The following is a 27,255-nucleotide window of genomic DNA, read 5'->3' as shown; positions in this document are numbered from 1 at the left end:
TGAAACCAGTTTGTATAACCTTCTGAATTAATTCCGCAGATCTTCTTCAGCGTCCTCCAAGGAGCGCAGAATGTAGGTCTGACGGCGCCACATCTCGAAGCGATAGCAAGCGCCCGGGCGTCTGCAGGAGCGATCTTTTCTGTACTTGATAGGAAACCAACAATAGATAGTCTCTCGACTGAAGGCAGTAAGCCTGTACTGGAAGGAGATATGGAGTTGAAGAATGTGTACTTTAGATATCCAGCTCGACCTGATGTCCAGGTAACTGCTTTTTTACTATTTATACAGGAGAATTAATTTCTTCATAAAATATATTAACACAAACTTTTGTAAATTAATTATTAAAGAAACAAATTTTGTAAGCATTATTACCTTATACATTTTGTTTCTTAATATAAAGTGAATCTATAAGCTACTTCAGCTTCATCTTCAGCTAGGTCAATATAACTTAAGTATTTATTTGAAATATTGAATGAAATTGTATATTAGTTTTGAGACAGGAATTCGTAAATTATGGGTTTTTTGTGATACATGTAAAACGAGTAAATTGAGAGTCGAGATGGCGCAGTGGTTAGAACGCGTGCATCTTAACCGATGATTGCGGGTTCAAACCCAGGCAAGCACCGCTGTTTCACGTGCTTTATTTGTCTTTATAATTCATCTCGTGCTCAGCGGTGAAGGAAAATCGTGAGGAAACCTGCATGTGACAAATTTCATAGAAATTCTGCCACATGTGCATTCCACCAACCCGCATTGGAACAGCGTGGTGGAATACGTTCCAAACCTTCTCCTCAAAGGGAGAGAGGGCTTTAGCCCAGCAGTGGGAATTTACAGGCTGTTGTTGTTGTTGTTGAGTAAATTGACCACTGACCAACAGGTGGCCAACCTGTTGGTCAGTGGTCAATTTACAATTTACAAATTAAAGTTTGAATGTCTGATGAGTGGGTTGTACCCAGGCGGGCTTGCACTAAGCCCTAACACCAAGAGAACTAAAATTAACACAATTACAACAACGAATTAAAAACGTTTCTCTATTGTTGCGAAATTCAAGTTAAGCCTTATAACATTCCAAATGATCGACCATTTCCTTATTTACCTTCCTAAATTAAAGTAACAAAAATCCAAATTACATAATAAATATAATTTACATATAGGTCCTAAACGGACTCAGTCTGAAGATAAATCGTAACGAGACGATAGCGCTTGTCGGTGCGAGTGGCAGCGGCAAGTCCACGGTACTGCAGCTCTTGCAAAGGATGTACGATCCGGACTTGGGATCCGTGACCGCATCAGATAATGACCTCAGAGATATCAACGTGCGACACTACCGCGGTCATATCGCAGTTGTGGGCCAGGAACCTGTTCTATTCGCTGGATCTATTAAAGAGAATATACGGTAAGTAGTATTCATATGATGATGTTCCAGAAACTCAATTTAATCATCCTTTATTGGATACTAGTGACCCGCCCCGGCTTCGCACGGGTGTAATGATATGAGTGGAAACTTCTTTCTTTACTAAATTTACCATGTATTATATATAAGAAGCTTCATCTCAAATCATTCTATCTATTGAAGAAAACGCATCAAAATCCATTGCGTAGTTTGAAAGATTTAAGCATACATAGGCATATAGGGACAGAGAAAGCGACTTTGTTTTTTACTATGTCGTGAAGTAATTGTTTAAATTATCTTTTTGTTATATAGTATGAGCAATCCCACCTGCACGGACGAAGAAATCGTTATAGCGTCAAAGCAAGCGTACTGTCATGGATTCATCAGACATTTACCTAATGTAAGTTTTAAAATGATCGTGTAAATAAAACAGATAATTATTCTACTTTAACAAGTTTTCGTTAATTAGAACAATTAATAATAATAATAAAAAATATGGGACAACATCATATGACATTACTCTGATCCCAATGTAGTAGTAAGTAGTAGCTAAAGCCAAGTGCTTTAGCTACTACTTACTAAATCCAAGTCCAAAATAATTAATATACGCGATTAAAATCCGTAATAACTAGTTTTATTTAAATGTGTAATAATCACGAAAATTTAAGACAACATTATACAATTAAATATGTATGTAATATATCTTGCCTGAAAGCCAACAGGTATTAATTCCAAGCTTTTTTTATCATCTACAAAATCTTGCATCGAATAATATGCCTTTTTTACTAATGTATTTTTTATAAACGATTTGAATTTACGAAACGGCAAAGTGATCAACAACAACATCACATACTCTGATTTCAATGTAAGTAGCCAAAGCACTTGTGTTATGGGAAATCAGAAGTAACGACGGTATCACAAACACCCAGACCCAAGATAACATAGAAAACTAATTAATTTTCTACAATGACTCAGCTGGGAATAGAACCCGCGACCTCATAGTGGTGTACCCATGAAAACCGGTGTACAATTGAGATTCACAAAATGAATGACATAATTTATATCTTGTATGTGTAAATTACTAAAAACTAATTTAATAATTAGAGAATGACAAACTCAAACTTTATTCAATGTAGAACCATTACACTTATTTTTAATAGTCAATTTAAACACTACCACCCTTTCACAATAAGATACACCCTGGCCTGAGAAGAACCGGTGAAAGAAACTCAGCGGGACGTTTTCTTTGATTGTCGAATTACTTAAAAACAAATTGGATATGAATAGAAATACAAGAGGCGATCGTTTTATTCCCAACGTGTGCTATCAATCATAAACTCACTAATTGTATAGACATCACATTTACTTAAATGCAAAAGAGCTGAGATGGTTAGAACGCGTGCATCTTAACCGATGATTGTGGGTTCAAACCCAGGCAAGCACCACTATTATATATGTGCTTAATTTGTGTTTATAATTCATTTCGTGCTCGGCGGTGAAAGAAAACATCGTGAGGATACCTGCATGTGTCTAATTTCATCGAAATTCTGCCACATGTGCATTCCACCAACCCGCATTGGAACAGTGTTGTGGAATATGTTCCAAACCCTCTCCTTAATGGAAGAGGAGGCCTTATCTCAGCAGTGGGAAATGTACAGGCTGTTACTTTACTTTTTTACTTTACAAAATGGGGCGTTTATTTAATACCATTTAATATTAATAGGGATATGATACCATGATTGGTGAAAGAGGTGCTCAACTATCTGGTGGACAGAAACAGCGAATCGCAATCGCCAGGGCGTTGGTCCGGAAACCGAAGATTCTCATCCTCGACGAAGCTACATCAGCTCTTGACTCGCAGAGTGAGGCAAAGGTTCAGAGAGCTTTGGACGCAGCTGCGTATGGAAGAACCACTATCATGGTTAGCCACAGGTAATTCACATAATATTATCAATGAAGTTAGATTATGCTAGTTAACATTCATAAATATTATAACTGAAATCTCCTTTTAAAGATTAGCAACGGTGCTTAATGCGAATAGGATCGTTTTCATTGAAAAGGGTGAAGTGGTAGAAGAAGGTACCCATGAAGAACTGTTAAGTCTAAGAGGTCGATACTATCAATTGGTACTAGAAAACGAGCCAAGCATCGCACCTGATGGGAACACAGGAGCCCCTAAAAGTAAGTATGAAGATAATAATGATTTGACATTTTATTCAGTAACTTTTGCATCGACATTCCAAACAGCTGAACTATCCCTACTAACCAGTAGAAAAACTGCTTATAAAATATTGTTTAGTTTTCCAGTGTAGTATCTACGTGCATGAATTCAAATCGTCAATCACGCACTTTCACAAGCAATCAACATGACGATAATTATGGCACGATTCTCTTTCAGATAGGCTTTCCAACGTAGAACTAACATTCTAACCGTTAAAAATTCACAGCTAACTTTGATCCAACCACAGATGCAAAAATGAGAAGATCGAAACTCCAAAAGATGGTTTCCCTTGATTCGATGAAGAGTAATTCTATGGAGGAAGAGGATTCAGGTTCTGAGGACAGCGTAGTTCTCGACGAGAAGGAGGAAAAAGAATTCGAACCGACGACGTGGCAAATCTTGAAACTATGTGAACCGGAGAAACATCTGATGGCCATAGGAATTATAGCGGCTATCGCTGTGGGATCTTCGTTTCCGTGCTTTGCTATACTCTTCGGTGAAACATATGGTGTAAGTAATATGATTATACGATTGTTTTATTTAAGACTTACACAAATAAAGCCAGATCAGAAGAATTTTTTTTTATGGTATAGGTTGACGGACGAGCATATGGGCCACCTGATGGTAAGTGATCACCATTACCCATAGACAATGACATTGTAAGAAATAATAACTATTCCTTAAATCGTCAATGCACTACCAACCTTGGGAACTAAGATGCTGTGTCCCTTGTACCTGTAGTTACACTGGCTCACTCACCCTTCAAACCGGAACACAACTGAGTACTGTTGTTTGGCGGTAGAATAACTGATGAGTGGGTGGTACCTACCCAGACGAGCTTGCACAAAGCCCTACCACCAAGTAATCAGTTAGGACCTAAACTGGATTCAAAATTGAGGCTACATAGAAGTTTTTTCCTAATAAAGGAATTGAAATATTTTTGTTATGATATAAAAAGGGCGGACAAAGGGTAACTCATCACCACCACCCATAGATATTGGTAGAAATATATTACAATAAAACCTTGACAACTAAAACGATACGTCACATATGCCCCTAGTTACAATGATTCACTCACACTTTATACCGGACCACACGAATACTAAATACAACTATTTGGCGGTAGAATATCTAATAAGTCAATGGTACCTTACCAATAACCATAAACAATGAACCCTAGCCATTGACTAAACTTCTGGTATTAAGATTTCTTACATATTAAAAATTCTATCAAAATGCATTGAAAACAGTTGAACGCTATAAAACTCGATAGCATGTTTTGGTCTAAAGTATATTTCTTTTACAGTTATTAGAAAGTAAGGATGAAGACTATGTGCGAGGTGGTACCAACATCATAGCTATACTTTTCTTACTAGTAGGAGTGTACACTGGCATCGGTATATTCTTCCAAATCTTTGTGTTCAACATCACGGGCGTGAGACTCACTGCTAGACTAAGGTAACATTTGTATTCCATTAAAAAATGACACAAAATTATTAATATCAGCAGAAAAACAATAAAGCCAACAGTTCAAAGGTAATTATCATCAGTTTCGACAGCATAATAATGACCAATTACTGTTGCAATAGAAGAAAAAGAAATACTTTATTGTTGCTCTATAAATAATAGGCTTTTTGACTGGTTTTTAAAATTCATTTTATATTATTTAGCAGAGGTTAAGGAACCCAGTAAAAGTTGCTTTGTTTTTCTAGTGCGAGACAAAAAATATCATATTAAAAGTTCAATATTTAAACACCGCGTGAAAACACTACTTCGACAATATGGCGCTGCAATGGGGTCGGTGACGTCACTTGCCTGTATTTTAATCTGTGGTACATATAGTAGACAATCAAGGTTAACAAGCAAGTGACTTCATCATAAGCCCGACCAATCAGGAGCGTTTTGTGTCACGTGACACACGTTTATGGATTTTTTAATAAATTTTCAACTTTCGTTAATACAATTTTTAAACTCATAATATATACTGCTTGCAATAATAGACACTTTATGTTTCGCATTGTCGAATAGCCTATTACATTTAAAAAATAACCATAACAGAAAAAGTACGCAAAGGAAAGTAATGAATAGGGATCACCAATGCTGTGACACATAAATTACCAGTATCTAGCCACGACTTATAAGAATTACTTCATTCAACTTTCCTAATTCTTTCTTTTTTCTTTCCTCATGTATCAAGAAAATCGACTTTGGGTATATTATTATCCTTTAAAATTAACATAATAGTTTAAATATTTACTTTTAAATCCTTTTGTAACAAATTCTCAGCGCAGCAAAATTATCCTGATTTATCTTTCATGTTGGGAATTATTGGCCATCAATACATTTGCATATAGGGTAGCTGCGTTTCGGGCGATGCTGCAACAGGAGATTGGTTGGTTTGACAATCCTCTGAACGGCGTCGGAGCGCTCTGTGCGAGGCTCGCCTCTGATGCTGCTGCTGTACAAGGTGTATGTATTAGCCAAACAAATAGCGTCATATACCATATATCAGATTTAAAAGAATTACTTTACCTAATTAGTTGATATTAACATCAAAACGGTTGAAGGAATTATTAACCAATTTTGCGCTTAATCATTGTAGTCAAAATCGGTAGACATTTAGGTCACTTTTTCCTTAATTTAACCCGCATTGAACTAGCGTGATGGAATATGTTCCAAACCCTCTCCTCAATGGAAGAGAAGGCTTTATCCCAGCAATGAGAAATTTACAGGTTGTTGTTATTTTTTTCCTTAATTTTGGTATAAATCTTAAGTTCGGGTGTTATCAATTCTTGTAAAATAATTTCCTAGCGATTTGAAAAATTTGTATAACATTTTGTGTGTAATTCCATTAATATTGTGCCCTTATAAATATTAACTTATAAAATACAATCATACTACGGATGAGGTGAATCTTAAACCTCCAATATACGAATAAGTTAAAATCACGATGCAGTTAGCCTTATGAGTAGTCTGGTTGTAAGCAGTAGCCAGCAGTAGTATTCATCGAAAATATGATAATGTCTTAAAATTAACAAGTAATGTTATTAATTACAGGCCACTGGTACCCGAATTGGTGCGCTCATGCAAGCATCAGCCACAATCCTGATCGGTATCATGGTGTCTATGTACTACACGTGGCGCATGACGCTAGTGTCCTTGATATCAGTGCCGATGGTCATAATTGCGGTCGTGCTGGAAGGCCGAGTGCTAGCCGAGGGTATCGCCACAATACGAGAAGCATCAAACAAGGCGACCACGATAGCGACGGAGGCTATCACCAATATTAGAACCGTGTCTGCGTTTTGTAAGTCAAATTCAATTCAATTAGACGACCTCCATGGTCGAGTGGTATGTACACCGGTTTTCATGGGTACGCCACTCCGGTACCGGGTTCGATTCCCGGCCGAATCAATGTAGATTATCATTAGTTTTCTATGTTGTCTTGGGTTTAGGTGTTTGTGGTACCGTCGTTACTTCTGATTATCCAAAACACGAGTGCTTTAGCTACTTATATTGAGATCAGAGTAGTGTATGTGATGTTGTCTCATGTTCATTATTAATTATTTTTTTCGTACACAAATATATCACTATCAAGGCGAGGCGAGCATCATCAACGTCATCCTAGCCTGCCAATGGTGTACCTACGTTTTGTAAAATCACAACTCACCAAATTCTTTTTGTACACAAACATATATCCGATATATCAAGGTTACGGCATCATCATCAACGTCATCCTAGCTTACCAATGGTGTACCTACGTTTTGTAAAATCACAACTCACCAAATTCTTTTTGTACACAAACATATATCAGATTTATCAAGGTTACGGCATCATCATCAACGTCATCCTAGCTTGCCAATGGTGTACCTACGTTTTGTAAAATCGTAACTCCCTAAAGTGAGCGTGATCATTAAACTTGACGTGATGAGACAGTAACGGTTGTATGAGCTGGTTTGTCGCAGGCGGCGAGGAGGGCGCGCTGGCGCGGTACCGCGCGGCGGGCGGCAGCGCTCGTCGCGCGGCGCGCAGCAGCCTGCGCTGGCGCGGCGCCGTGTTCGCGTTCGGCCAGACGGCGCCCGTGGCCGGCTACGCGCTGTCGCTGTGGTACGGCGGCGTGCTCGTAGCCGACCAACAGGTGCCCTACAAGGACGTCATCAAGTGAGTGCCGAAAAAGGGGAGAAGTCGATTGTATTATAATTTAAAAGTAAAGTAAAGGTAAAGTAACAGCCTGTAAATTTCCCACTGCTGAGATAAGGCCTCCTCTTCCATTAAGGAGAGGGTTTGGAACGTATTCCACCACGCTGTTCCAATGCGGGTTGGTGGAATGCACATGTGGCAGAATTTCGATGAAATTAGACACATGCAGGTTTCCTCACGATGTTTTCCTTCACCGCCGAACATGACATGAATTATAAACACAATTAAGCACATATATATAGTGGTGCTTGCCTGGGTTTGAACCCGCAATCATCGGTTAAGATGCACGCGTTCTAACCACTGGGCCATCTCAGCTCTGTATTATAATTTAGTAAATTCAAATCGCTTGTAACAAATACATTGGTAGAAAAAGCATATTATTCGTAACAAGATTTTATAGATGATAAAAAAGCGTGGACCTGTTGACTTCCAAGCAGGATATATTAATTTAAATAATTGTATTTAACTAACGTGACTTTGTATTTTTTAAATGTTAAATAAGAGTAACTACTGAGTTTCTTGCCGGTTCTTTTCGGTAGAATCTATTTTCCGAACCGGTGGTAGCTTCACTTAATTGTAAAATGACGATTCCAAAGTGCTTGTAAAAGCCTACTTGAATAAATTTTATTTTGATTTGATTTGATTTGTATTATTTCCAAAAATACTGGCAATGCGCTTTATCCTGCTATAAAACAAAAATGTTAGCCAGTTATAATTACGTTAACGTTATAACTCTGTCAAGTTGCGGCGAACATTGTGGGCAATACTAATATTTTTTTTTATGGTATAGTTTGACGGTCGAGCATATGGGCCACCTGATGGTAAGTGGTCACCATTACCCATAGACAATGACGCTGTAAGAAATATTAAGTATTCCTTAAATCGTCAATGCGCCACCAACCTTGGGGACCAAGATATTATGTCCCTTGTGCCTGTAGTTACACTGGCTCACTCACCCTTCAAACCGGAACACAACAATACCGAGTACTGTTGTTTGGCGGTAGAATAACTGATGAGTGGGTGGTACCTACCCAGACGGGCTTACACAAAGTAAAATATAGTTTATTATACTATTACTAGTATAGTTTCAAAATTGAGAAATGTACTTATACGTGTGACAACGGAAAATAACTTCCACTGAGTGTTACTGGCTAACTGGCAGAGTGTCGGAGGCGCTGATATTCGGCGCGTGGATGATGGGTCAGGCGCTGGCGTTCGCGCCCAACTTCGGCGCCGCCGTGCTGGCCGCCGGCCGCGTCATGACGCTGCTCGCGCGCCGCCCGCTCGTCGAGAGCACGCACGCGCCCTCCGTGCCCGACGCCTACGTGAGTGCATCGAGAGGATAATATATTAATTGTAAAATTATTGTACGACACAACTTAGATGGAGCATCTGCAAATTCAATAAAACCGATTGCTGCCGATTTATACAACCAATAGATATAGCTCTCTATCGCGCCATTCGACGCTATTCGTCGCTATAGATTCTCGCGTCAGTTCAATCCGAGAAAGCATTAATAGAGTATCATAAAAAATGGACGGATATATTAGGTTATATATATTAGGTTATAATACAAATTATTACGTATGTGTAAAGATCATATTCACATAAGAAATAAATGTTGGGTACTGTGGGATAGCGTACTTAATTCCGATGTGTACGGTTCTACGAATTTTGCCGATGCTACTTCTAAGTTGTGTCGCACTATAATATAATATTTAAGCTAAAGCTAAGATTTCATTAAAAAAATCACTAGCTGATAACAAGTTGATATTACAAAATACTACAAACAAAAATAATATATAACATAAGCGGTAGCAAAGCGCGTTCCGATTTTCAGGTAGCAGACGGCAAAATCCACTACAAAAACATAAACTTCCGCTACCCGACGCGGCGCGAGGTGCAGGTGCTGCGCGGCCTGTCGCTGCTCATCCCGAGCGGGAAGCGCGTGGCGCTCGTGGGGCCCAGCGGCTGCGGGAAGTCAACCCTCATCCAACTCCTGCAGAGGTTGTACGACCCGGACGACGGCCACGTGGTACGTGCACGAGAAAACAAGTATCTTGCTTGAAATAGAGTCAGTTTCTAAACTATAGTTGATTCGTTACAATCATTCTGTAACATTTTACTCTCCCACAAAACAATTGAAAGGTGAATATAAATATGAAAGGTGAATGTGAAATATGAAGAAAACAAGTTTCTTGCTTGAAATAGAGCCAGTTTCTAAACTATAGTTGATTCGTTACAATTATTCTGTAACATTTTACTCTCCCATAAAACAACAATTGAAATATGTAAGGTGAATATGAAATTTGAAAGTTGAATATGAAATATGAATGGTGAATATGAAATATGAAAGGTGAATATGAAATATGAAAGGTGAATATGAAATATGAAAGGTGAATATGAAATATGAAAGGTGAATATGATATATGAAAGGTGAATATGAAATATGAAAGGTGAATATGATATATGAATGGTGAATATGAAATATGTAAGTTGAATATGAAATATGAATCGTGAATATGATATGAATGGTGAATGTGATATATGAATGGTGAATATGAAAGGTAAAAGGTGAATAACACTAACAACATGACGCTACGGTACATATCACTGAAATTAATCAGAGACCTTTTTTCAAAACTGGTTAGATTTATCCCTTATGCAGTGTCCTTAACATTACAATAGCTAAGTCACCATTTCAAACGAAACAGCAAAGTAAAGTACTAAACTATATATGTAGTGTAAATACTAAAGTAAGAGTACAATTCCAGTATTTAGACGACCACAGCATCGTGGGCGACATGCGGCTGACGACTCTGCGCCGCAACCTCAGCATCGTGTCGCAGGAGCCCGTGCTTTTCGACCGCACCATCGCCGAGAACATCGCCTACGGAGACAACACCAGGAACGTTCCCATCGAGGAGATCGTCGTCGCCGCCAAGGCCGCCAACGTGCACTCGTTTATCGCTGCCTTACCAGATGTGAGAAAACGTTATGATTTTCGTTTTTAGATTACGGATCAGCAAGAGCCGAGATGCCCTAGTGCTCAATTTGTATTTATAATTCATCTTGTACTGGTGGTGAAGGAATACATCGTTAGGAAACCTGTATGTTCCAAAATTCAACGAAATTCTGGCACATATGAATTTAACCCGCATAGAGCGACGTGATATGCTCCAAACCTTGTCTTCAAAGGGAAGGGTTTAGCCCAGCTGCTGATGCAGGCTGGTATTGTTGTGCACGTCGTCGTATTCGAGTCGATAGGTACCGACTCCAACACAGGCAATACATTCATCTTTTTTTTTTTTAATATGAGACAACATCATATACATTACTCTGATCCCAATGTAAGTAGCTTCAATGTAAAGCACTTGTGTTATGGAAAATCAGAAGTAACGAAGCTACCACAAACACCCAGACCCAAGACAACATAGAAAACTAATGATAATCTATATCGACTCGGCCGGGAATCCAACCCGGAATCTGAGTGTACACACCACTCGACCACGGAGGTCGTCAATATTGAGTAATGTCGTGGTCGTGCAGGGTTACGCGACGCGCATCGGGCAGCGCGCGTCGCAGCTGTCGGGCGGGCAGAAGCAGCGCATCGCCATCGCGCGCGCGCTCGTGCGCGACCCGCGCGTGCTGTTGCTCGACGAGGCCACCTCCGCGCTCGACACGCACAGCGAGCGGGTAACGCGCACACACACACACGCATACGTCACACACGCACACGCATACACGCACACGTCAACATTCTAGCCGCCGCGTCGACGAGGCCACCTCCGCGCTCGACACGCACAGCGAGCGGGTAACGCGCGCGCGCACACACGCACACACACGCACATATACACACACACACACGACACGTCAACACTCTAGCCGCCGCGTCTACATTTACTGCTACGATTGACACTTGCGTTCATTATAGATTTAGATAACAGACGAAATGATCAGTTTATGATGTTATATAAATCGCGTGCAGTAAATGCTAGCCGATGGAGATAGACTACACTGTTCAGTAGTTTCTTGTATACAATATATCACCTTGTACTTCGAACAAGCGCTTAAGATATCAAAGATTAGGTACATATGGTGTATCCACGGGGCCGTGTCAACCCCATAGTTTAGATTGGAACTTTTGGTTTTTACGATGACGTTTTAATTTATTCCGAATCACATATTTTGCGTAATTATACTGACAGTCAAATCCTACGTCCCAAAGGTTATGAAGAGCCGACTTTATTGTTCTAAATTAAACATTTTTATTGTGTCCATTGAAGGTTGTCCAAGAAGCGTTGGATAGAGCGAGTGAAGGCAGGACATGTCTCATCATCGCCCATCGCCTCGCGACCATACAGAACGCTGACGTCATCTGCGTCATAGATCAGGGAGTGGTCGCGGAAATGGGCACCCACAAGGAACTTATCGCTCTCAAGAAAATCTACGCCAGGTTATACGAGTTACAATGCGGCTTCGTTGAGGAGAGTGAGGAGAATTTGGAAAACGAAGAGAATCCTTAAGTTATAACTCACTAACATAAAACGAACTCCTTAATTAAATTAGAACAAAAGATAAATTGCATTGCAGACTAATTGTCAAACAAATCAACCACCATAACAAAATAATATGGTTTTAATCTGAATGATAATTGGGCGACGTTCATACAACAGGCAACCAGTGAATGTCCAGTAATCATTATTCAGTTAATCGCTTTAACTGAATAGTTCCCCATTATTTTACAAACAAAAAGTGAAACATTTGAATTGTGACGAGAAAATGTTTGAGGAACTAGCTGTTACCTATCCGCTTTGTTGGAAATAAAAAAAAAAAAAAAAAAAAAAAGCATCAAAGGAATTTAACGGATATTCATTTAATACACGAACTATTCAACGTTGATTATATATATGTTTATTTTACTGTAAATAAAATATACTGTTTGTGGCTGATGTTTGACAATTAATCTGTCAGTTTGATTGTCATTAAATGCATGTCTGTATTAAGTAAGAAAGATTGGATTTAGAAGACAATGATAGAGTTACTGCCTACAAAATCATGAGATTTTGATATTTTTACGGAAAAAGTCAATAATTATATTAATTAATATTAATTCTTGCACTGTAAATAATAAAATATAAAAATAATAAGCATAGTTTTAAAAAGTGCAACATTCAAATTAGGCTGGCAGAATATAAGGCGACTTTTGCATGAATTTTTAACTGTGTAAATAACGTTCTGACATTCGTTTTTTAAAAATACGAAACCTTCATCGTTGCTTCGTGTCGTCCATTTTTAATTTTACGCGGTTATGTACCTAAGTGTAATTGAACACTGTAAAAAGTTATTACTCGAATAATTGAAATAAAATAAATTGTTATAAGTGTATAGTGTAGTTAGACATAAATAATTACGTGATTTGTTTCTCTAGTCACTTTCTTAATATTAGTAATTATTTAGCTCTTAGAAAACATTTTATATAATAAATATAAATTTTGTCGATTTACCGAAATATTAACAATAATTTCATTTAATTAATTTGCGTTACAAACACAATGTACAAAAATTGCCTTAAATTATATATTTTAAGAAATAATCCTCTAAAATTATCTTGCTTATCTGTGTACTGTGTAACAATAACTAGGCATACATTTTATACCAATCCATTTATTTACAAATAACTTATTTTAAAATGTTTATATCATATAAAAATGTTATTAATTTCGTATATAATAATTTCAGGTTTATATGTATAGTATAACACAACTTAGCTTCGGCAAATTCAATAAACCCGATTACAATAGAAATAGCTCCCTATCGCGCCCTTCGACGCTATTCGTCGCTATAGATTCTCGCGTCAGTTCAACCCGAGAACTGCATGCATGAAAGCAACTGCATGTAAATCGACGTGTCAAATTGACGAATATATTAGGTCACATGATATTACAAGTTGTTACGTCTGTGTAAAGACCATATTCACATAAGAAATAAATATTGATTATTTGGGATAGCGTGCTTAATTCGGCTGTGATCGGTTTTAGGAATTTTGCCGATGCTACATCTAATTTGTATCGTACTATAACTCACATTATTTATTTACAATTCCTATAAACTTCAATAGTTAGTACTAAGCATTACCCAATAATCACCTTTGGTTTACCTACAATCCTTAACATTCCTTTAGTAAAAGACGTTACCCTTAAGAAAAATTTAAAAGACATTAATTTAAAAAAGTATTTTTTGTACTAATCTTAAATCTTAAATGTCTTCGTGTGGTAAGATTACAAAAATGTAAATTTTTAATTTTACTTTTTTCATCAACAGATAACCTAAAAGCATAGATTAAATTCCATTTTCCCGCTTTTATGATTTTAATGTTATGGCCTCTTCACATTTACGCACGATTGCAAAACATGAGATTAGATATACTCCTACACGCACAAACATTATATATTTGAATAATTATGTATTTTTAAACAATGTGCGCGAACTTTTTCGAGAACGGAAGAGGGCAGAACCGGATTTAGAAGTCTGCAGGTTCTGGCTGGCGCCAAATGAGTGGAGGCCCAGGGCAACTGTAGGAGTTTAGGCCCCTAATTATAATTTTTACAAATTAATTATTTTACTCTTTGTATCGGTATCTTTTAAAACAGTTAATGTTAATATAATTATAATTTTATAATATCCAGATATTTAAACATTATATTACATTAAAAGTGTTAACTCCTTGGAACCTCTATTGTGAAGGCCCCTTTCTTATGGAGGCCCTAGGGCCCAGAACATCAATGTGGAGCGGGATTCGACCAGTGAACTCGTGTGGGAATATGGAGGCCTTTAGAATTTATAACTAAAGATTTAAAAAAATATATACTTTAAATTGTATAGAGAATTATTTTAACGACAATAAACAAATATAATAGTCGTTGTTAATTTTAGCTGAATTGTGCCTTTATACGAATCGTGTGACTTTTGATGCCTAATATAATTTGCCTAGATATATAAGCTAATAAATAGTATACAGCGTGATTTAAAAAATCTATATAAATCGCTTTAATATTTCTAGCATTTTTAGCAATAGGATGTGAATACAACAGCTCAAATAATAATTGTGATTACGAAATATTTTGATGAAATCATGACGTCTGTACTGCGTTTAATGCGTTAGCCGACTTGTAATTCGTAGGGTTGTAATCGAAATAAATTGTGGAATTTAAGATTTCGTTTCATTTTACTAAAACAAATTCACGTTTTCTTTACTCTGTGGATTTTTTTCAATCTGTTTAGTTTAAAAAACTTGGACGTAGAAAGGATTATTTTAAGTATATCTATGATATGTTTTAAAATTAATATAAGAAGTTGATGATCACATTTTGATTTCTCATGTTGTTTGAAGTGGCTGTCATAGTCAGTATCAAATATGAAGTAATACTTAAGATATCAAATACATAGAAACATCTAAAGTGACCAAGTGAGTTTAACTTGGTGGTAGGGCTTTGTGCAAGCCGCCTGGGTAGGTACCAAAAGTTAGTGGTACCTACCCAGGCGGCTTGCATAATATAATGGTGGACGAGCATATCGGCCACCTGATGATAAGTGGTCACCATCACCCATAGACAATGACGCAGTAGGAAATATTAACTATTCCTTACATCGTTAATGCGCCACCAACCTTGAGAACTAAGATGCTATGTCCCTTGTGCCTGTAGTTACACTGGCTCACTCAGCCTTCAAACCGAAACACAACAATACTGCGTACTGTTGTTACTAAGGTTCAAGGTTGGTGGCGCATTAACGATGTAAGGAATAGTTAATATTTCCTACAGCGTCATTGTCTATGGGTGATGGTGACCACTTATCATCAGGTGGCCGATATGCTCGTCCACCATTATATAAAAAAAAATAAAGATCAATGCAATTCTTACATCCAAAATCGTTTAAATATTGAAAACACTCGTTTGTCCCAAATGCATGGAAAACATACTTCCTTTCTAAGCATCTAAATTATCCAACACATGAAACGCCATGAAACTCATTGTAATACATTAAGTATATTTCACAAATTTATATATTTATGTATATGATGCCGACGGTACAAGAAATACTAGAAATACATTTTATGTTTTTTTATCACTTTACCGTTTCGTAAATTCAAATCGTTTATAATAAATACTTTGGTAAAAATGGCATGTTACTCGATACAAGATTTTGTAGATCATAAAAAAGCTTGGAATTAATACCTATTGACTTCCAGACAGGATACATTACATACATATATAATTGTATTTAACTAATATGATTATATTTTTTAAATATTGAAAAAGAGTAACTACTGAGTTTCTTGCCGGTTCCTCTCGGTGGAAACTACTTTCCGAACCGGTGGTAGCTTAATTTAATTGTAAAATGACGATTCAAAAGTGCTTGTAAAAGCCCACTTGAATAAAGTTTATTTTGATTTTGATTTTTGACAGAGTTTTTATGAGTTTGATTTTTATATTCATGATTAATCTCTTGCTGGATGTCAGTTTTTCAGGATCCCAATGTGTGTGAGAGAAAATTTCGTCATATGTTTAGGTAAAGACAGTACTGTCTTGAGGCGTCTAGCTGTAGTAAAGCCAGATATATTTGGTATACTGTATTAAAAATTACAGTATTCGTCTTAAAGTAACAGCCCGTAATTTTCCCACTTCTGGGTTAAGGCCTCCTCTTCTATTAAGGAGAGGATTTGGAACATATTCCACGCTGTTCCAATGCGGGTTGGTGGAAAGCACATGTGGCAGAATTTCTATGAAATTAGACACATGCAGGTTTCCTAACAATGTTTTCCTTCACCGCCGAGCACGAGATGAATTGTAAACATAATAAGCACATATACATAGCGGTGCTTGCCTGGGTTTGAACCCGAAATCATCGATTAAGATGCACGCGTTCTACCCACTGGGCCATCTCAGCTCTTCTTTAAGTATACGATATTTTTTTTATTATTTATTTATTTATATATATTACTTATTGTTTTAAAAGTAACAAAATCATCACTATCATTTATTGTCTATAGTCTATTTAGTTCAGTCATTTTATAGTCCATACTATAGTCTCATGGACCCTACGCCTGCAATGGGCTAAGACGGCCTTAGCTCAGCAAGAGAAGAGAGAAAGAGAAGACTAGGGCTCAGCAAGAGGGAAGATACGGCGATTTGGTCAAAGCAATTAAAATAAAAAACAATTTAATAAGAATATTTTATAAATATTTATTTACCCTTAAACGTAGAACAAAATTGCAATAACGTGCGTATATTTTTGACAAATTATAAAGTGGCAGTTTCAATATGAACAAAAAAATAAATAAAGATTAAAAAAAAAAAACGATTTCCTAAAAACGTCGCAATATGAAATAAACAAAAGATACATTTTTTAATAATCCTAACTTTCTCTAATACAATGTTGCTGGTAATTTTAAACTAACATTTCTATAAGATCTATGTATCCAAAAGATGTAAATGTTCTTTATTATTCCGCTATAACAGTGGGAGCGTTTAGGTATTACGTAACCCAATATGGGGGGAGGGGTTGTCTCGTAAAACGCTACAGTGCATTAGCAGGGGGGGGGGGTATTTTTGGGTTAAAAATTGCGTTACGTTATACTCGAAAGCTCCCTATCCAATATGGCAATATTTAATTGAATTCATTTAATAATGAATTTTAATATATATACAAAAAAATGATCATTGCGGAATAATGAATGAATGAATGAATGAATGAATGAATGGAAGAATGAATGAATGAATGAACGAATGGGTTCAGTTGCGCGCGACGACCTCGACGTGCTGCAGCGGCGCGTGCGGCGTGACGCCACGGATTTGCGGCTCCAAGTTACTGTAGTAGATGTCACCCGCCAGCTCCTCCACGCCCACCTCGGGCTCCGACTTGGACAGCTTCGTTGCCTCGTCGACTTCTTTGCGGACTTGCGCGTCAATTTCCTGGAAAAATGGTGGCCCATTAATATTGCGAGCGGTAGGCAATGTTTATGGGAGGTGACCACCTACCGTCAAGCAGCCCATATGCTATTGGGTAACACGACTTTAACTTTGTATTCTATTATTGCTCTTTTCGGTGTATATGTTCTGTAGGACATATACTAGACTACATTACCATGGACGCTGGAGTGTTGCATATCTCTTATTATGTGACACCTCGGTTAAATGAAGGTCATAATCGTCTATGGACTCATCGTAATATCTTTGGTTTAATCAACAATACGTCAGAAGGCTGTCTGTGTTGTGGTTTTACCCACGTTAAAACGAATATGAGTTCAGAATATTTTAATAAATATAAACCACGCGATCAGAATGGTGCAATCTTCTGGTCTTAGTTTGCTTCTGTGTTAGTGTAGATATTTAAAGTTGTACACGATATTTCAGTGTTATTTTGTAAATATAATATTGGTTAAGAACAATGTTTTAAGTCATATTCAAGAAATATTTTCTATAACAGAACAAATATTAAATAATATTTACATCAGAATCAAAATCTATTCAAATGGATTCCTTTTGATTTTTTCGCTAATTTAATTTTCGATATACTTTGACAAAGTTCCACAGCATTCTGCAAGCGCACAGATTATAATCGTGGATACTAACTAGCAGGGCCGTATTTAGGGGAGGGCAACCGGGGCAACTGCCCTGGGGCCTCCACATGAGAGGGGGCCTCCACATGAGAGGGGGCCACAGTTTTCAGCAAGTTAACAAATACAGAGATATAGTCAAATTATAATAATGTTACTATTTAATATTTTAAAAGTTACCGATACAAATACGAAACCATTCATAGCTTACTGATTGAATTAAAAAAAACTAATTAATTCATAATAATATAATTATTAGGGTGTTCACGCTTCTGTTTGTCTAGGGCTCTCACTGCTTTGTGGCCCCGGGGCCTCCACACCTTTAAATCCGACTCTGGTAACTAGGTCCTGTTAAGATACCACATACCTTGAGTTGGTCGGGTGTGACGAGCTCGTTGGAGAGGATCTTCTCCTTGAAGGAGGTGATGGGGTCGCGCGTCTGGCGCACCTCCTGTACCTCGTCGCGCGTGCGGTACGACGTGCCCGGGTCCGACATCGAGTGCCCCGAGTAACGGTACGTCTCCATCTCCATCACCAGCGGACCTGCACACACACACACGCTGACACACACTCACACTGACACACAATACATTAAGTATATTTCACATTTACCAATAGATTATTCTATTATGTTTGAAAAGTGACTTCAAAACATAAATTTTCCTAATACAAAGCCTCAAAAAATATATTTCGGAAATTTATTTTCTTGGCTTAAATTAGATAAAATTTTACTCCTTATTTATTTTCGCAAAAGAGCTGTCAGTCATATTGGTGACGTCATATGCATAAAAAACAACATTAGTGTATGCACTGGCACTCATTCAACGTTAACAGCTATAAATATTTAGTGTTTTGGGTAAATAACGAATAACAATCGCCATTGCTGCTGTGTGATGTACGATGAACAATTATTAGCCATTAAAACACCAGAATAGTTTTTTATCAAAGTGCCATGATATTGAAACAAATTAGAATTAGATAAAAATTCAAATGTCTAACGCCAATCTAATGCCAAATTCTTGACCGGTAATATTGTAATATTAAAATAGCCCTTTTTCCGGCTAATCTCTGGAACGGCTGGCCCGATTTTGACGAGGCTTTCACTGGCAGATAACTGATATAACATGGTAACTTAGGCTACAATAATACTTTGTCTTTGTTAAATTCAAACGCCTACAAGGTCACGGGCATATTATATAACATATTCTTAGCTTCAATCTATAATAATACTATAAACGTAAAAGTAACACTGTATGTCGCTCTTTCACAACAAAACCGATTAACCGAATTTGATAAATTTTTTTATTAACCAAACATGAACTCCAAGAGGTGACAAGCACGAGATGAATTATAAACACAAATTAAGCAGATGAGTATAATGTTGTCTTAAATTTTCGCGATTACACTTTGAAATAAAACTAGCTATAACGGATCGCGTATATTAATTTTTTTTTTAACATCCCAACGTTTCGAGCACTTTACAGCGTTCGTGGTCACCGTGGTCACGGGTCGACTGAGTCTACCCGTGACCACGGTGTTAAAAAAAAATTAATATACGCGATTCAAATCCGTTATAACTAGTTTTATTTCAAAGCACATGAGTATTCAGTGGTGCTCGCCTGGGTTTGAACCCGCAATCATCTGTTAAGATGCGCGCGTTCTAACCACTATAACATCTCGGCTGATATATCACCTTTCCCGCTGGTGCAGTAGTCGATGGCGAACCGCGTCGCCTCCCTGGTGGCGATGACATCCATGCCGTCCACCCAGATGCCCGGGATGTAGTCGCCGCGGCTGTAGTAGTCCGAGCTGGCGGACGCCCGGTCCACGCTCGTGCCCATACCTTACCCAAAAAATATCCATCTCACTGACTCAAACACGAACACTCAAGACTTCCAAGCAGGATACATTAATTGAAACAATTGTATTTAATTAACATGACGTTGTATTTTTTAAATGTTAAAAAAGAGTAACTACTGAGTTTCTTGCCGGTTCTTCTCGGTAGAATCTACTTTCCGAACCGGTGGTAGCTTCACTTAATTGTAAAATGACGATTCAAAAGTGCTTATAAAAGCCTACTTGAATAAAGTTTATTTTGATTTTGATTTTGATTCGCGATCGCGCCTAAGTGTGGAGAGGCCATAACATTAAAATCATAAAAGCGGGAAAATGGAACTTAATCTACGCTTTTAGGTTATCTGTTGATCGAAAAATTAAAAATAAAAATTTACATTTTTTAATCTTACCACACGAAGACAATTTGGACAATTCATTGGTATTAGAACAAACTATACTTTTTTAAATTAATGTCTTTTAATTTTTTTCTTAAGGATAACGTCTTTTACTAAAGGAATGTTAAGGATTGTAGGTAAACCAAAGGTTATTGGGGAATGCTTAGTACTAACTATTGAAGTTTATACGAGTTGTAAATAAATCACGTGAGCTATAGTACGACACAACTTAGATGTGGCATCGACAAAATTCGTTAAACCGATCACATCCGAATTAGGTACGCTATCCCAAATTATCAATATTTATTTCTCATGCGAATATGAACTTTGCACAAACGTAATAACTTTTAATATCATATTACCTAATATATTCGTCAATTTGACGCGTCGATTTACATGCACTTGCTTTCTCTGACGCGTGAATCTATAGCGACGAACAGTGTCGAATGGCGCGATAGGGAGCTATTTCTATTGGTTGTATAAATCGACAGTAATCGTTTTTATTAAATTTACCGATGCTACATCTAAGTTGTGTACATACCTTAGTAACTCTAATGACCTTGAAATTTTAAATAACGTCAGCATAACAAGCAAAAGTACCCATAAAATCGATTTCCAAATATATTAATTTTATACAATGCAATACGTGCCTTATCTTAGTATAAACAGCTTGTAAAGACAAGCCTTTGCATATTATCGTGCAAATTACGATTATTTATCATTTAACTAGAATCATGTTATTTGACAAAAAGCAATATATTGAACATGTATAAATTAAAATTCGAAAATTGGAAATTTGGTGTTACATGAGTCCATATGTCTATCTGACAGGTGATATACGGAACTTTCGGTGGTAGTCAACCTCGCACTTCAAATTTCACAAAGTAACCCTACGAAAGTTCTCGGTAGAGCATACTTTGTTAAATAATACTTATAGTGTCATATATGTACCTTTAGACTACTAAGACATGTATTAATTTTGGTGGAGTAGTGTGTACACCGGTTTTCATGATTACGCCACCTTGAGGTCTCGGGCTCGTTTACCGGCCGAGTCGATGTTGAAAAAGTTCATTAAATTTCTATGTACTCTTAAGTCTGGGTGTTTGTGGTAAAGAACGACACAACTTAGATGCAGCATCGGCAAAATTCGTAAAACCGATCACATCCAAATTAAGTACGCTACGAATATCGTCGAATGGTGCGATAGGGAGCTGTTTCTGTTGGTTGTGTAAACCGGCCGATGCTACATCTAAGTTGTGTCGTACTATACCGTCGTTAATTCAGATTTTCCATAATGCAAGCGCTTTAGCTGCTTACATTGCGATCAGAGTGACGTATGTGCTGTTGTCCAATATTTATATTTCACAGACTCTACGGGATCACGCCGGATATAATGAGCCTCCTTCACATCAATAACGTCTTAAGTCGATGTGAATGATGTAGAATACATGACACTTTGGATCCGTTATTTCAGTCTTGACTCACCGTAGCCGTTGTTCTCGCACACGAACACGCAGGGCAGGTCCCACAGCTTGGCCATGTTGTAGGCCTCGAAAAGCTGGCCCTGATTGGCGGCGCCGTCGCCGTACAGCGCGAAGGCCACGCCGCCGTCGCCGCGGTACTTGTGCGCGAACGCCAGCCCCGCGCCCAGCGGCACCTGCGCACACAGCCCGCCTCACACACAGCCCGGGGCACGCCCCCCGGGGGAACTACCCACAACAACAACAACAGCCTGTAAATTCCCACTGCTGGGCTAAAGGCCTCCTCTCCCTTTGAGGAGAAGCTTTGGAACATATTCCACCACGCTATTCCAATGCGGGTTGCTGGAATGCACGTGTGGCAGAATTTCTATGAAATTTGTCACATGCAGGTTTCCTCACGATGTTTTCCTTCACCGCTGAGCACGAGATGAATTATAAAGACAAATTAAGCACATGAAACAGCGGTGCTTGCCTGGGTTTGAACCCGCAATCATCGGTTAAGATGCACGCGTTCTAACGACTGAGCCATGTCGGCAACACTGGGCCATCTCGGCAACCTCGGTGGAACTACCCACTCATCAGATACTCTACTACACAAGAATACTTATTACGTGTTCCAGTTCGAAGAACTAATAAGTGCTTACATTTTATCTATCACAAATGTAAATTTTAAGGTTATCTTTTAAATACCTTATTAAAAGACAAAAATCATTATAGCATTGGCGGTATCTGCTTCTTAAGTAGACGACATAAAAAGTAACCTACAGAAACTCTGACAACCTCCGTGGTCGAGTAGTGTGTACACCGGTTTAATGGGTGGCGTACCCATCAAAACCGATGTACACTCCGACATATCCCGGGTTCGATTCCCGGACGAATCGATGCAGAAATATCATCAGTTTTCTATTTTGTCTTGGGTCTGAGTGTTTGTGGCACCATCGTTACTTCTGATTTTCCTAAGTGCTTTAGGTCCTAACATTGTGATCAGAGTAATGTATGAGACGTTGTCCAATATTTATTTATTATGATGATTTAATATCCATATCATACCTGAGCTCCAACGATACCATTGCCTCCGTAGAAGTTGCGTCCATACAAATGCATAGAACCACCCTTGCCCCGGGAACATCCTGTTCTTCTTCCCGTTAGCTCAGACAGGACTCCGACCAGGCTGACGCCCATCAAGTGTGTCCACCCGTGACAGCGGTATGCAGTGATGACGGAATCAACATCGCGCATTGCTGCCCGCATGCCAACTGCCACAGCCTCCTGACCTGAAGATGATATTAATCTATACATATCATAAAACTAGAGTGTCTGTTTGTAATATTAAAAGAACCGCTTTTTTTTTAATGTACACGATATACACGAGACATATACCTAAGTAACATTTTTTACAATTTTCTTCTGTCTGTCTGTTAGTTCCGGCTAATCTCTGGAATGGCTGGACCGATTTTGACGGGACTTTTATCGGCAGAAATTTGATGAAATAAGGAGTAACTTAGCCTATAACAAGCGCCTATAAGGTCGCGGACACAGCTATATAAGAAAACTGGAGTGTGTCTATTTGTAATATTAAAATAACCGCAATTTACTAAATGCATATATATGTATACATGGTACATGTACCAAAATATATTGTTTACAATTTTTGTCTGTCTATCTGTTTGTTTCTGGCTAATCTCTGGAACGGCTGAAAGGATTATGACGGGAGTTTTACTGGTAGAAAGCTGATGTAATAAGGAGTAATTTAGGCTACAACGATAACTTCGTTAAATTATAACTCACACGAAGTCACGGTTACAACTATTTTGAAAATAAAACACATACTCTAGATCTATACTATACTATTATAAATGTGAAAGTAACTCTTTCTGTCTGACAGTCGCTCGTTCGCGTCCAAACCAGTGAAACAAATTTCATGAAATTTTGTATGAAGCAACTTTGTACTCCAAGCATCACCCTAAAGGTGAGCGAAACCGCAGGCAACAACTAATTTACACACAACGATACCAACTCTTGAGTCGGAAATTGCAAGAAGTCACTACCGAAAATGGCAGTTTCATACATAGCATATGTATTTGAAACAGGCGAGTAGAAAAGACAAATAAACAACTTTGGACGTTGAGATGCAACGTCATTGGTTGATATTTTGAAAGACATTCAGTATCGATGCAAACAAAGTTGCCATCGGAATTTTGGTTGTAAAAATAAAGTGGACGGAAGTAGTCAAATAAGATGTCATTGTATATATAAAGATACATTAATACATTACTTTGTAGTGTATATATATAGGAGAGCAAATATCATAGTGTGTTTAAATCTTATCATCTCTTTCAACGACAAAAGGACAAAAGCCAAATAAATAACATCTGACATCAAATAAACACAATATCATTAGTCTAGATCTTGATTAATCTATAACATTATTACTAGTACTATGGATCTGCAATAAATTAGTATATGGAACATTGATAAAATTGATATCATTTTAATTGGTGGTAGGACTTTCTGCAAGTCTGCCTGGGTACCCACTCATCAGATATTCTACCGCTAAACAACAGTATGCAGTATTGTTGTGTTCCGGTTTGAAGGGTGAGTGAGCCAGTGTAACTAGAGGCACAAGGGACATAGCATCTTAGTTCCCAAGGTTGGTGGCTCATTGACGAAGAAATAGTTAATATTTCTTATAGCGTCATTGTCTATGGGTGATGGTGACCACTTACCATCAGGTGGCCCATATGCTCCTCCGCCAACCTATTCCATAAAAATAAAATAAAACAGAAAATTAAAAATAATAATAGTATAATTAAAGTATATAAGTAGTATTGTTGGTTATGTATTAGTAATAATAATATACTAATCAAGAGAGCCAAGATGGTTCTGTGGTTAGAGCGTGTACATCTTAATGATGATGATTGGGGTTTCAAACCCAGGCAGGCATCACTGAATTTTCATGTGCGTAATATATGTTTATAAATCACAATGAGCTCGGCAGTGAAGGAAACCTGCATGGTTGCAATGCAAAGTGCAAAGGAGGCATGTGACTAATTGTTAACGAAATTCTGCCACAAGAATACACCAACAAGCATTGGAGCAGCATGATGAAATATGCTCGTAACTTTCTCCTCATAGCCTTACCCCAAGAGCACAAAATTTCCAGGAAAATTTACTATTATTATTATATTAATCGAGAATTATTAGTAGAACACAATGACACAGTTATTTGTGAGTTGTATGAAATATGTAAGCCCAAGTTTAGCCTTATTTCATTCCTTCTCTCATTGAAATAGTCTATAGGTTTGTTATCTTTACAACTTTGATTGGAAACCATACACTACTATTCTAAAATTTCGCCTTTTATTGGCTACTACCTGACAATTATTGAAATTTCAATTGACCACAATTTTCATCTTATAAATATTATAAAATCAAATATATCAGTTACAACAACTTTAAACATACATGTAATTCATTCATAAATATAAATTTAGTTATCTATGGAAATTTTAAACGTGATAGCAATCACTGGTTTTAATCTTGTATGAGATAAGTTTACATTTCCTTTATCAGATTTTACTATTTCCATTCATACCAACTTAACAGACAAAAGTAAATACCGATTTATATGAATATGTAATAAATTGTCAAAATTAAAGAATTAGACAATATTGAAGAAAAATATTGTGTATACACAAGTGAATAAATAAAAGGTTGAACAATAAACTTAATAAAACTACAGAAAAGTCAGCATTATTGCTATCAGCAATATCACAGCAGACAAAATTGAGATAAAATTGAATATATTTTTTAAATGTTACTTTATATAATATGCATATATATAATAAACTAGTAACCCGTGGGTTCACTCGTTTTAGGGGATAGTTTCTTATGTGTTAGGTAAAAAAGTACCCTATGTCAAGTACCCTTAGAGTTCAAATTTGCTTCATACCAAATTTCATCAAAGTTAGCTCATTGGTTCGGTTGTGAAAAAACAAAAGACAGACAGATAGATAGAATTACTTTCACATTTATAATATGAGTATAGATAAACTAAAGGAATCTTCATTTTGACAAATTAAATAAAGAAACAATATAATAATTTCTATACAGAAAATAATTTAAAACTTTTTTAAATGTTGCCATAAAATAATGCATAGTTTAATTATTCTTCATCAAAAGCTAGCTGAATATTTAAATTGTTTATAAATACCTGAATACAAATGGCAGAAGCCACGAATAATCTTTTCCTTGTACAAATTTCCTGATGCTGTTTCAATTCTCCTGAGTGCTGCCAGTTTCTCATATAATTTGAGTGCATCTTCAGCTGTAAGTGTGGCTGATTGAGCAGGACCTTTATCCAATTTGTGGAGTTTATAAGGCTAAATATTAAAAAAAAGAATAAGTTGTTTTAAGTCAAAGCATTATTAAGTTATTTAACAGTGTTTAAGTTTATTATTTTACTATTCATACAGAATCACAAATATTCCATAAAATTGCTATAGATAACAAGTTTACACTTGACATTTTGAAGGTTAGGTTACATAATTTAAATAAACTTTCACTACATAAACGTTGAAATCAAAATTAATTGAATTTTTATTAATTAAGGACCAAGTAATTACGTAAAAACAGTGCACTAATAAAAAAATTTAGAAATACTTACTTTAATTTCGAATGTAGATTCTGATTTTGTACTATACTTTGCGTTCGAAGTGGTTACAACTGGGCCGGCCGCTTTCTAGAACACAAACACACGCCGATTTTAACACAAGCCTAATAGCGGCACAAATTGCATATTTATTTTTCTTAATTTTTAAATTTCAATTAAAAAAAAAAACACAAGCCCACCGTGATCGAAGTTCCGCTAAGGAGCTTAGCGGCGGAAGGGATGAGCTTGCTCATTGTTTTGATTATATTTTCGATAAACCCCAGATTTATTAAGTACCCTGTTTTATGGATTTGTTATTTAAATACAATTTTATGGGACTATCAAAGATCTTGGCCGACCCCAGACATATGTGATAGTGATGTGCGTTGACAAGTTGACAGCTTTTAAATGTCATTCATACTGTCACGGATATTTAGGACAAAAGGTCATTCGCATATGA

The 27,255-nt window shown here is 37.1% G+C and overlaps 2 protein-coding genes across 4 annotated transcripts in view; one reads left to right on the top strand and one right to left on the bottom strand.

Moving 5' to 3' along the window:
* Positions 1-12,645, top strand: part of LOC124538034 (multidrug resistance protein homolog 49) — a 36,005-nt gene extending 23,360 nt beyond the window's left edge. For 2 of the 3 annotated variants that reach the window (XM_047115034.1, XM_047115036.1), the window contains exons 10-24: positions 40-261; positions 1,155-1,396; positions 1,706-1,793; positions 3,117-3,325; positions 3,408-3,574; positions 3,841-4,124; positions 4,921-5,072; positions 5,969-6,083; positions 6,672-6,921; positions 7,580-7,775; positions 8,977-9,139; positions 9,655-9,849; positions 10,589-10,798; positions 11,364-11,510; positions 12,101-12,645. In XM_047115034.1, the coding sequence (XP_046970990.1) occupies positions 40-261; positions 1,155-1,396; positions 1,706-1,793; positions 3,117-3,325; positions 3,408-3,574; positions 3,841-4,124; positions 4,921-5,072; positions 5,969-6,083; positions 6,672-6,921; positions 7,580-7,775; positions 8,977-9,139; positions 9,655-9,849; positions 10,589-10,798; positions 11,364-11,510; positions 12,101-12,340 (2,880 nt within the window). In that variant the 3' untranslated portion in view covers positions 12,341-12,645. The remainder of the gene's footprint in view (positions 1-39; positions 262-1,154; positions 1,397-1,705; positions 1,794-3,116; positions 3,326-3,407; positions 3,575-3,840; positions 4,125-4,920; positions 5,073-5,968; positions 6,084-6,671; positions 6,922-7,579; positions 7,776-8,976; positions 9,140-9,654; positions 9,850-10,588; positions 10,799-11,363; positions 11,511-12,100) is intronic. The other variant, XM_047115035.1, reaches the window with a different exon arrangement.
* Positions 12,646-17,039: 4,394 nt separating this feature from the next.
* Positions 17,040-27,202, bottom strand: LOC124537847 (probable pyruvate dehydrogenase E1 component subunit alpha, mitochondrial). The gene is made up of 8 exons (XM_047114794.1): positions 26,996-27,202; positions 26,811-26,885; positions 26,358-26,526; positions 23,195-23,418; positions 22,149-22,320; positions 20,126-20,275; positions 18,800-18,975; positions 17,040-17,788 (listed from the first exon to the last, which is right to left on the bottom strand). The coding sequence occupies exons 1-8, from the start codon at positions 27,047-27,049 to the stop codon at positions 17,609-17,611; spliced, it is 1,200 nt and encodes a 399-aa protein (XP_046970750.1). The 5' UTR covers positions 27,050-27,202; the 3' UTR covers positions 17,040-17,608.
* Positions 27,203-27,255: the final 53 nt, after the last annotated feature.

The sequence above is a fragment of the Vanessa cardui genome, chromosome 19, assembly GCF_905220365.1.
Source record: "Vanessa cardui chromosome 19, ilVanCard2.1, whole genome shotgun sequence".
In the NCBI taxonomy this organism is placed as follows: domain Eukaryota; kingdom Metazoa; phylum Arthropoda; class Insecta; order Lepidoptera; family Nymphalidae; genus Vanessa; species Vanessa cardui.
This window is presented reverse-complemented; position numbering and strand designations above follow the sequence as displayed.